The 12677-nt window shown below is 36.2% G+C and overlaps 1 protein-coding gene across 4 annotated transcripts in view; it reads left to right on the top strand.

Annotated features, from left to right (window-relative positions):
- LOC138695868 (metabotropic glutamate receptor 1-like) overlaps positions 1–12677 on the top strand; it is a 1249477-nt gene that overhangs the window by 1070731 nt on the left and 166069 nt on the right. For all 4 annotated transcript variants that reach the window (XM_069820185.1, XM_069820186.1, XM_069820182.1 and 1 more), the window contains 2 exons: positions 3938–4326; positions 9224–9538. In XM_069820185.1, the coding sequence (XP_069676286.1) occupies positions 3938–4326; positions 9224–9538 (704 nt within the window). The remainder of the gene's footprint in view (positions 1–3937; positions 4327–9223; positions 9539–12677) is intronic.

Raw genomic sequence — 12677 nt, 5'->3', positions numbered from 1 at the left:
CCACGCTTCAGTGACCAGGGAGTCGTCCCTCATGCACCGAACAGTGTGTCTACATCTGTTTATTTGTGTACCTGTGTGTGTGTACGTCGGTGGACAACAGGAATACCACTTGGATTTAGTAACAACAATAATGAAGTACAGGGACATCATTTTATTTTTACTAACATTTCTAATATTAACCTGGCTATACCTTTGGACTAACGGTTGAGAACCGGAAACATCGTTTGCTACCCCTTTCCACGACTGGAGTTCGATGATACTAGCGTAAAATACAAAAAAATCTCTTTATCAGGTATAGGAGGGGAGAAAAGTAGTTCATCCATTTACGTAAACCAGGAAATATCGCGATTTTGAATTTGATAATTTTCATTACGTTTTTGTTTAATCAAAATACAGTACACTATTAATAATAAGTATTTTTACTCACTAACTGAGCTATCCATGCGAACGTATTCATTATGCAGTGTATATTATACTGTCTACAGCACATTAGCGTACAATATAGAGAATGAAGTTAAATTGAAAAATAATCATAATATGGATATTTAAACACATTTTTGAAAATGGTGATCGTTCTTTTCGATACAGGATTTAGTTTTTTTTTTTGTATATTACCGCACTATAGACTATTGCATCTATTCCAATTACCACTTTCGTCTACAGCACATTAGCGTACAATATAGAAAATGAAGTTAAATTGAAAAATAATCATAATATGGATATTTAAACACATTTTTGAAAATGGTGATCGTTCTTTTCGATACAGGATTTAGTTTTTTTTTTTATTACTGCACTATAGACTATTGCATCTAATTCCAATTACCACTTTCGTCCTTCGTACTAGTAACTCATGTTGAAATAATTCTGTGCCTCTATAAAAGAGTACCTTACGTACTGTAAATTCAATCTTCACTTCTGACCGACCCGCACAGATAAAATTACTCAGACATGCTATCAACTGTCCGTCCAAATGGTTATGTCGCAGGATCGTAGAAAGGGGGGAAATCACGTGACAGTTAATTACTTAACGAGGCCCTTTTATTTAAGTTATTTTAAACAGTTGTATAATATTACGTAGACGTCCAATTCCTAACAGAAATTAATATTTTCAGAAAAGAGCTAAGACAGCCCAGCCACTAGCCTTTACAGAGGGGCGAGTAGAAGCAGGTGGGGGAAACCGGAATGCGACGTAGGCAAACGGACGACGGACCTGTACGAAAATATGATTGACTATTGAAAGCTCTTTCGTCACTGGAAAACGCGAACATATTTCTGGAACGTACTATACTCACCAACTCATGACCGTAAGGCGACTTTGACTGCATACGTAGCCTTGGTTCAGTATGGAGGACGGTTGGCAGTTTACTATTAGAGAGGGTGGGAGTGAAGTATATTAAAAAACTACCAAATTAGTTGTAATTTTGATAATTCATAGTAACAGTAGCCTAGTAATAATAACAATTTTTGTCGTGCGAAGGATATTGTGTACATGAGTTTGTATAATTGTGTGTAATCAATAAATGCATTTCTTTCATTCATGTTATTTAAAGTTACGAAATCTTTTCACGCCGATCAAATGTTATTTCGAGAATGATGAGCAAGCCTCGAAGCGCACGAGAGTTACGAGACGAGACTCGAAAGACAAGTGCAACAGCGAGCGAGAGCGGCAGTTACTTTTGTTTATCTCTACTCCATACATACTTACACTGTTGCTTGAAGGCTTTAGGTCATACCTGCACAAACAGCGCTGAACGAGCGCGCGCGCTCCTTCGGAGCGGGAGGGCTGTTTTTACCGCTCGCCGAAACGGAGAGGAAGATACGTCAGAATGACATAGACTTGCTATAGGTAGAAGAGAGAGGAACGACCACTCAGTTATCTAGTGGAGTGCAGTGTGTAGGCTTATTCTCAGTAACTGTTTCACGTTGCTTACCTACTGCTACAATACAGTATGGAGGAGTCTAAAAGACGGAACTTAACATTTAACGATTTAGAGCTCGAACTTATTGATCTTCATTGTGACCTAAGGGCTAAAGATCGTTTGAATAATACTACTAGCCTGGTTGAGTTTTACAAGACTAAACAGTAGTAGTAATATCCACGACTACACAGGCTGACTGTGAATTTTTTTTATTATTTTAGTAGGATATTTTACGACGCTTTATCAACATCTTAGGTTATTTAGGGTCTGAATGAGATGAAGGTGATAATGCCGGTGAAATGAGTCCGGGGTCCAACACCGAAAGTTATCCAGCATTTGCTCATATTGGGTTGAGGGAAAACCCCGGAAAAACCTCAACCAGGTAACTTGCCCCGACCGAGAATCGAACCCGGGCCACCTGGTTTCGCGGCTAGACGCGGTGTGGACGGCTGTGAAAATGATTGCTATATTTGGCTCAACATTTATATTTGTGAGCACCTGTTTTCTATAATCAACTTTAATAAAGGCAGACATCGAACTTCTGTAACTGATGTTTCATTATGATCAGTAGGCTACTGTTCCTTCCAGCTGCCAACAGCATAAAACCTCGTTTTGATGTACTGATAAATAAAAATATAACAAAATGATATTGTACATTTAGGCTGAGTAGCTATAGAATTTCTATTATTTCTGTAAAATAAATATTTTTTAACTAGCCGTACCCGTGCGCTCCGCTGCACTCGTTAGAAATAAATATAAAGTAATTATATAATTAAAATAGGACATTTGATCCAGGGAACATTCGTGTTTGATAGAAGGATAAATCGTTTATTATGTTACTTAATTTAAATTGAATTAAAAAATTAAAATGCGATCATTTTGATCCAGAGACCACTCATTTGGTCATAAAAATTAGTTTAGGAAATACAGGAAACGAATATACAGAATAGCCTATCAAGTTTTCTGTGCATAAGAATCTATTTTAATCTTACCTGTCCTCGATTCACTCAGAAGTTACTGTGATAACATTATAGCATTATGTCCATATAAAGAAACTACACTTTTCAATGGTGAATTAATAATTAATTATACAAATCGGTTAATTTAGCTTCATACAAACACAGAAACACTGTCTGTAGGCTATCTTTCGTAGCTTTCGATTGTTGCTGTCCAAGGCCCCTTATAGACGAAGTCATTTGTTTTTTAATTCATTACACGGCCTTAGATGGCAGTTATTTTAATTTTAAAACTCATTTATCTCATTAAATATCAGTCCTATCAAAATTTTTCAAGGAATAAAACTTATCGCAAATTATTTTCAAAGAAACATTTGTTATGTAACATTTTTCACAAAAATCAATAATAAGGGAGATATTTCGATTTATTTAATTCAGGTCCCCTTATAACAGCCTTTTAAATAATGTATTTTGAATGCCATATAGCCTAAAATCTAAGTTACAACGAACTTAATTTATATTCCAATTTTCATCGAAATCCGTTCAGCCATTATCGCGTGAAAAGGTAACAAACATACAGAAAGACAGACAGACAGACAGACATACAAACAAAAATTTCAAAAAAGCGATTTTCTGTTTCAGGGTGGTTAATTATATATGTTAGGACCAATTATTTTTGGAAAATCTAAAATTACCAGAAAAATTTCGGCTACAGATTTATTAGTATTGATTAATAATAGTCCAAGATAGTTTTGCAAAACACTGAAAGGGAATTCATTTCATAAGCACTCGTAATAGTACTTCCTTTTGTGTATATTTTGTACGAGATCATCCCTTCTTCCAGTCCACCCTATACAGAGCGCAGCTAATATCTGCATTCCGCTCATGAGCTGTGAGCCGGCTCGGAGAGCGCAAACCTTGTGAAGGCCTCCTTTAGGTAATCAAACGCAGGACTCTAATCAAAAGAGTCAAACTCCCCTGATCTAGAACACTCAGTTACCGCAGAATGTTCCCTTGTCTGATTATCCCACTTACCGCCTGTGATCAACGTTGTTGTCGCAGACTGCGAGGAGATCCCGGCGGAGTTCGTGCAGTGGTCGGACACGCAGGCCATCGTGTCCATCGCCTTCTCGTGCCTGGGCTTCCTGTCCACGGCGTTCGCAGGCGCCGTGTTCGTGCGCTACAACAACACGCCCGTGGTGAAGTCGTCGACGCGCGAGCTCAGCTACCTGATCCTGGCCGGCATGACGCTGAGCCACGCCGCCACCTTCCCCATCCTGGCGCAGCCCTCGTGGCTGTCCTGCTCGCTGTCCCGCCTGCTGCCCGGACTTAGCTTCGCCATGATCTACGCCTCGCTGCTCACCAAGACCAACCGCATCGCTCGCATCCTGGCAGGCTCCAAGAAGAGGTTCCCTACCCGGAAGCCCCGCTTCATGTCTGCTGCCGCTCAGGTGAGAGTCCGCCATCTCGCTTTATATCTCTGCCGGTGAGTAAAGGCTGGTTCACAATAAACAGGGACCGAGAACCAGAATGAAAACGAGAAGCAGAGGACGTGAATATGAACATTTTTTATTCACAATAAACCGAGAACGTAGACGACTATGCATATCGATATGCATGTCAATAACGATATGTAAAGTCGATATTACGCATTCTGATGTTATTTGTGTATAATTGACCAATGGCGTTCTCTCATGAGTACAAGGCAGCCAACATAAACACAGGTTAACCAACTTCGAAATTTCGACTGAAACATTTCATTAGGTATGGTACTATAAATATGCCCATGCTTCTTTATTACCACAACCTATTTTTAAGTCTACCATAACGTAAAATAATTAGAGAAGAAACATTTGTAATAGAACAAAAATGAACACAACAGTAGTTATTGAATTGAAGCATGAATATGTAGTGTGTAATACAACCAATACAGTAATAAAATATGATTCACTTACGATCGGTGTTCAAAGATGCAGCTTTTGAAAGCCACGTATTCTTCTCCATTTTCTCATCTTTATACGAGGCGCGCCGCTTATCGTAAACGTGAGGATTTTCCTCAACACTCAATATTAGAATCTCATCAAATAAAACTTGCTCCATGATGCACAGCACAGAACAAAATAATGCATAGGTTATGTCACAGTCTTCTTGCTACAAAATATACGACGATAAAATAGCTTTTAGATGGCAATAGAATGAATCTAGTGGGCTGTGATCAGAAACGTGAACGCCAAAGTTGAAACTTGGCCAACTCTCCGTTCCCGATTCCGGGCTCCGGCAAGCTTTTCGTTAATTGTGAATGCTCACATTTAAATGTACACATTTTAACAATTTTACCGTTTTCGTTTTCGTTCCGATTCTCGTTTCCGGTTTATTGTGAACCAGCCTTTACCATTGAAATTGGTGACCGACTACAGTACTAATCGCGATCAGGCCCGATTGCGATTACCGAAAATGTGGTGACACACTATGTCACGCTTGGTCCCGTCTGGTCAACAGCTGAATTACCATAGAGGAAACAATTTTCTCTATGTTCCTACGTATATGTTTGTTTCCTCCTGGACAACACGCAAAGTTCATACTTTCTTTTGATGTTTTTTTTTTTTTTTTTTTTTTTTTTCATGCAGCTTGATATGGGAATTTATTTGTTAAAATTGTTACATGCTTTTTACAATGTAAACTGATACAATTTATATAATTACTATTTATATAACCTATAAAATTTATATCATCATGCCAAAAATTTATATTATTTTGTAATAAAACATATTTTTAAAATCAACCCTAACCTCAACGATAGCATCGTAATGGAGACAAATTGAAAATCTGAAAAAGAAACCAGTTCCAGTTTGTAATCCATTATTTATTGAAATGAAACATCTTTTAGCAGTCTTCTATTGCTCTCTCTCTCTCTCTCTCTCTCTCTCTATATATATATATATATATATATATATATATATATATATATATATATATGAAATATGAATAATTCGTCTGTCATTTGTTAATACATTTCTTTTTATTTTTCTCACATCTGCATTAAATTTCTCCACTACTTCTAATAGAAGACAAATTAATTTTTTAGCCATTCATTTTCGTTTCTATTTCATATAATACAATGGAAGGGGTAACAAAATTCCACAGCAGAAGCTATCACGACTTCCTAAATAATATAAATACTATTGATACTCTCTATAAAACTATGGTTAGAAGTAAGCTAGAGTATGCGTCTGTAATATGGTCACCTCAGTTCCAGTCCCATCAGATGCAAACAGAAAGGATACAGAAAAGATTTTTACGTTATTTATATTTTTAAAAATATCACGTATCGTCTTATGACAAGCAAATTTCATATAATCAGTTAATATGGTCACCTCAGTTCCAGTCCCATCAGATGCAAACAGAAAGGATACAGAAAAGATTTTTACGTTATTTATATTTTTAAAAATATCACGTATCGTCTTATGACAAGCAAATTTCATATAATCAGTTACTTTTTGAATTTAATTATAAAACTTTAAAATCTCGACGATTAATAAATAGGCAAATTTTACTCTATAAGACTGTTAATGGTATATTGAATAACTGTGATTTTCTTCAGTTCAATGTAAAAAGAACAGAATTACGTCATAGGCAACCTTTTATTATTCCTATTCCTAGAACTGTTTTCTTCCAGAACTCTCCATTGTTTGTTATGTGTAATACTTACAACTCTCTGTCTTTAAACTGTGATTCTCATTTGGATTTCAGTTTAGCAATTGAAAAATTTCATACAATATTAAAAAGCATTGTATTTCCTTACATATTTAAATTATGAAGAAGTGTATTATAATGTTTTTACTCAAGTTTTTTAAATAATTTTGCATCATTATATTGACATTTGGCACTATATTAACTGTAATATTATAATATTCTAGCATCTATTACCATCATGTATTTTCTTTCTTTTGCTTGTGTTGTTTGTTTTGTTGTTGTTTTTTTCTCTCTTATTATGTATTTTGTGTATGTATCTGTGTAAGCCACCTGTAATTGGAAGCCTGCTTCTGTTGGTGGTGGATTTAAAATAAAAATAAAATAAAATATAAATCAAGGTGATTCGAAACCAGAGATTACTAAAATGTTACTTTCGTCCACTGGGCCGTGCCTCAGCGCGATTATCTTGTTCTGGAAACAGGATTTAGCTCCTAATCGCGATCAGGATGGTGACACACTACAAACCCGATCGCGATTAGGTTGATAATCGGGATTAGTGACTGTAGTCTGTCACCAGTATTACACTATCGGTCAAAAGTTTTCGATCAGCTATGAAAACAACTATATACTTTATTTCAATGTACAAACACATCGGAAAAACTAAATAGACCAACAAAACAAATATTTCCTCTCTCTAGCATTATGATATGATAGAATATTCAAATCAAATCCCTGTTTTAACCACAAATCCATAGTTGTGATAGGTGATCGAAAACTTTTGACCGGTTGTGTATCTGGGTCTAGGCGTCAGAGTACCTTTTGGGAGACCGAGAAGTAGATGGGAGGATAATATTAAAATGGATTTGAGATGGTAGGGGCTGGATTAATCTTGCTCAGGATAGGGACTGATGGCGGGCTTATGTGAGGCGGCAATAAACTCTGGATTCTCTAAAAGCCGTAAGTATCATTTTTATTTATTTATTTTTATTTATTTACGTTTTATTGCTAGTAGGTTTGAAATGAATACAAGTTAATAAATACAATGAAAGATAAACTAGCCCACTCCTGAATGAGTAAGACTCGTGCTCAGGAGGGGATTCCAATACAGACAAATATAAAATTAGAATTGAGAGTGAATGCAGATTAAATAGTGTTTAATATGTTTAAACCTAAACTATAAACCCAATACAAATTTTTTAAATTTTTTTATTAATTTGGAGAGGATTCGTGGTTAAAATAATGTTGGAATAAAATTTGTTTAATAATCTGGGACCTTGACTCATGCTATGATAAAAAGCTGCATTGGTTTTACATTTTGGGTCAGACAAACGCAGATAATTTATATTTTTAGTTCTATATTTATGTATATACCTTTCAAAGTTATTAAAATTTCTATGAAAATATTTTAATAAAATAAAATAATACATTTGTTTAATATTGAAAACTTTGAAATGTTTAAACAACAATTCAGTTGGGTAATCTTACTGCTTTTTTAAACAAATTTTTAATACTTTTTTCTGGATAAAAGTTGGATTTGTAAGTTCCATTATTATTAGTGTTGTTACTATTATTATTATTCTTATTCTTATTATTATTAGTCCACACCTGTGGAGTAACGGTTAGCACGTCTGGCCGCTAAACCAGGTGGCCCGGGTTCGATTTCCGGCCGAGGAAAGTTACCTGGTTGAGGTTTTTTCCAGAGTTTTCCCTCAACCCAATATGAGCAAATGCTGGGTAACTTTCGGAGCTGGATCCCGGACGCATTTCACCGGTATTATCACCTTCATCTCATTCAGACGCTAAATAATCTAAGATGTTGATAAAGCGTCGTAAAATAACCTACTACTAAACTGTTGTTGTTGTTATTATTATTATTATTATTATTATTATTATTATTATTACTCATATTATTACTCATATTATTCCAGGCTTCATTTATATGATTTCATTAATTCATTTGTAATTCATTCCATTTAATTGCCATTATTTTAATTATCTCACTGAACTAATTTTAATATTATTTGTGCTATTTATTTGTTGCATTTGGTCAATTGATTAATGTAGACTATTATATTGATTGTATTTCATGTCACTGCCATTTTCTATCATTCATTTTCATCACCATCATTTGTTGTTTTGTTTTATATTTTGTGCTAAACTGTAATTGGCCTTGTACTGTTGTTTTGCACGTTAATATTCTAGGGTAAATAAATAAAAATAAATAAATAATAATTATTATTATTATTGTTACTGTTATTATTATTAATCTTATTATTATTATTACTGTTATTATTATTGTTATTATTATTATTATTATTATTATTATTATTATTATTGTTACTGTTATTATTATTATTAGTATTATTATTATTGTTACTGTTATTGTTATTATTATTATTATTATTGTTGTTGTTACTGGTATTATTATTATTATTATTAATGCTACTGTTATTATTATTGCTACTGTTATTATTATTATTATTATTATTATTATTATTATTATTATTATTGTTACTGCTATTATCATTATTATTATTATTATTACTATTATTATTATTATTATTATTATTGTTACTGTTGTTACTATTATTATTATTACTATTACTATTATTATTATTATTATTATTATTATTATTATTATTATTATTATTGCAGGTGTTTATAACATGCACGCTGATCGGGATGGAGGTGGGTGTGTCAGCGACGATGCTGATCCTGGAGCCGCCAGCGCCGACGCTGCTGTTCCCGACATTCGACCGCGTGGTGCTGGCCTGCAACACGACGCCGCTCGGGGTCGTCGCGCCGCTCGCCTTCGACTTCTTCCTCATCGCGCTGTGCACGCTGTACGCCATCAAGACGCGCAACGTGCCCGAGAACTTCAACGAGGCCAAGTTCATCGGCTTCGCCATGTACACGACTTGCGTCATCTGGATCGCCTTCGTGCCCATCTACTTCGGCAGCGATTCCAAGGTGCGTATCGCCTACTTGTACAGAGTGATTTATATAGAACTGACACATTTCTTTCATTAATTGTTTCAAAACGAATTGTGCTAGCGACAACTTATTATACCTAAAATGTAGAGGAATTTTGGGAGATTATTTACCTCTATAGCAAATGTTGAAAATGTCCTCCATCCTGCATAAGGCACAACTCAACACGTCGTTCCATGTTACTGGCCACTCGTTGGAGGACTCTGTTGTCAATAGCTTGAATCTCCTGTGTGATGTTGTGCTTCAGATCGTCCAATGTCTGGGGACGTGTGGCGTAAACCCTGTCTTTTAAGTAACCCCATAGAAAGAAGTCCGGCGTTGTCAAATCCGGAGATCTAGGTGGCCACAGGTTCCTGGAAATTATTCGGTCGTCAAAGAAACTTGGTTTTAGGCCTGCACTTTTCGCAGCTCTCTGACACATTGAGTAGGTGTTCCCTGTCTCCTGCGACAAACGTCTTAATGATTTTTTGGGTGACTGCTCCAGTCGTGCTCTTACGTCAACAACAACCGTGGGAAGCCTAGATGAACGATGCTTGCCCTTTTCACTCACCAGAGATCCAGTTGTTTCCAATTTGTTTACCAGTCCCAGTATTGTGTTTCTTTTGGGAGGATTGCGAACACCAAATTCTCTCTGGTATGCCGTTTGAGTAGCTGTAATTGAATTCGTAATCCAGTATTGCTTCACAAGGAAGAGTCGTTGATTTAATGTGTATTGCATTTTCACGTTGACACAAAATGTCGAAAACAGCTGCCAACAATAGGAATAAAACATAAACATCTGCGCATCTAGTACTGCCAACAATAGGAATAAAACATAAACATCTGCGCATCTAGTGACAAGGAATCGAAACTCCAGAACATTCTGCTTAATTTGGTGCTAAAATTGATTCATTGAATGAATTTCCAACGGAATAATTAAAGAAAGAAATGTGTCAGTTCTATATAAATCACTCTGTACAAGCGTAGGAGATCTGACTGCAGTCAAATATAGTCCGGATCAGCTTACGTCATACCCTAGATCATATATGTAACAGATAGGTCGGCCTTATAGGCTTTGACGTCAACAACTTTTGTAAGGTTTACTATGCTGCCATCTAGTTGTTACATAAGGAGTCACATCATAATTCACATTTGAATTGCATTAGCGACTGTACTGTCATCTCGTGTTCGTTTACGGCGGACGGGTGGCGATCCTAGCGGTTGTTCTCTTCAAAGTGCTGCCGATTTTAACATAGCGATGAGTTATTTTTTACATATATGATCTAGGGTAATACTGTACATAAGCAGAGTTATGGGGGAGGCATGGTGGGGGCACAGCCCCTACTCAAACTTGGCCGAATTCTTTTATTTTCATTAACGTTAGAAAATATTGAATTCAAAAGATTTTTCTTGCTTTTGTTTATGATTAAGTTTCTGTGCATAAATTGACGAATTAATGTCTTCAGATCATGTGTCTGGACTATAATATTTATGTTAAATTTCTGAATGTATAAGAATTTCCATATCTCATTTGAGGAATGAAAGCACTGTAATGTTCTTGTAACAGCCTGTACTCATATGTTAGAAGTCTGCAGGTGTTCAGGCCGCCACTTGGAGAACTATGAATAACATACTGCATAACAATGCAGAAAAAAGAAAAGTGATCCCTGTATAATCCGTAAACTTAAAGACGAGATTAAATAAAATAATTAGAATTTACGTTTCATACGATATCTTGCTTTTTTTAAATAAATAGATAAAGTAAATGTAAAATTGGTCCACCGCTGTGGAGTAATGGTTAGCATGTCTGGCCACGAAACGCGCGGGCCCAGGTTTAAATCCTGGTTGGAACAAGTTGCTTGGTTGAGGCTTTCCCTGAACCAATTAAAACAGAATTGCTGAGTAATTTTCAGTGTTGTACTTCGGACTCATTTCACTGTAATTAATTCACATATCATCATCCGTACAATAGCTCGGGTTAAGTTCACGGTGGGGCGTGCTGTACTTGTACAAGAGCGCGGCCATTCGGCTACTTATTCATTCACAGAATAGGAGTGGTAAGCACAATAAGCCTCAGGCTGCAGTGCAAGCCTTCGGGAGAGGAAAAAAAAGTAAAATTATCTGTATATTTTGTTACAATTTTACTTTATTTTACAAATGATCATATTCCGATATACTGTACCAAGGTCAAGCTATAATGGGGGGAGGAGATAAATGATGTCTCCCATAATCTCTTTATATTGGGATTCTATGGTTTTGCTTTGCCCCCCAAGGAAACGGTTCTCTCTCTCCGCCTATGATACCGGTACCATAATGGTGAAACCTAATAATATCTGCTATAGAATATCTTTTCTTGCTTCTATTTCCTTCAAAGGAAACAATTAAATCACGTTTGGCAGCATTTCAATAATTTTTCAGAGTTTGTCATTTCGTAACAATTAAGTTTGGGGGTAAAGATCGTTATTAGTGTCATCTATTGGCTTGTATGGCAAACTATCAACGAGCATTATGCTGGGAACAACAAAATGTGGCAAAAAAACGGACGAAAACAGTAACCAGCTGCATGGCTGTTGTTCAACTACACAGGTGGTTTCGCGTCCAAGGAATATGCACCGACGCTCTGGAGTGAACAAGGCTCTGAAATCAGCTACAAGGGTCGGTCCGGTTTTTTTTTGACACTACTGTACATCACACTTTAATTCTTTTGTGGAACAGAAAGATACAACTCTATATTTCACAACATGTTTCATCAGTAATTTGTAATGTACAACACCATACCTTTGTGCAGTGGCACCAACGTTTTACGCAGATGTTCATGTCCTTTTCAGAACCCAGTACATAGCGCACATGACCCAAAGTTCACCTTTACAATCCTCCGAAAATGTGCCATGAAAGTTTTGTCCACAGGTTGTAGTTTGTGGGAAGAGTGAGGTGGCAGCGACACAATGGTAACATGATTTGTTTCTGCAAGTTGATCAGATCAATATTCTGTGTGTGTCTAAAGTGGCCATCGAAGAGCAACAGCACAGGTTTTTTCCTTTTTAAGATTGGCAAACTCGATGAAGTGTCGAAACCACTGAGTGAAGGAGTTCATTTGGATCCACCCTGAATGTACGCTGCAAAGATTGTTCCTTCCTTC

Source organism: Periplaneta americana, chromosome 3, assembly GCF_040183065.1.
Source record: "Periplaneta americana isolate PAMFEO1 chromosome 3, P.americana_PAMFEO1_priV1, whole genome shotgun sequence".
In the NCBI taxonomy this organism is placed as follows: domain Eukaryota; kingdom Metazoa; phylum Arthropoda; class Insecta; order Blattodea; family Blattidae; genus Periplaneta; species Periplaneta americana.
The sequence above is the reverse complement of the archived record's forward strand: the minus strand, read 5'-3'. Positions and strand labels throughout refer to the sequence as shown.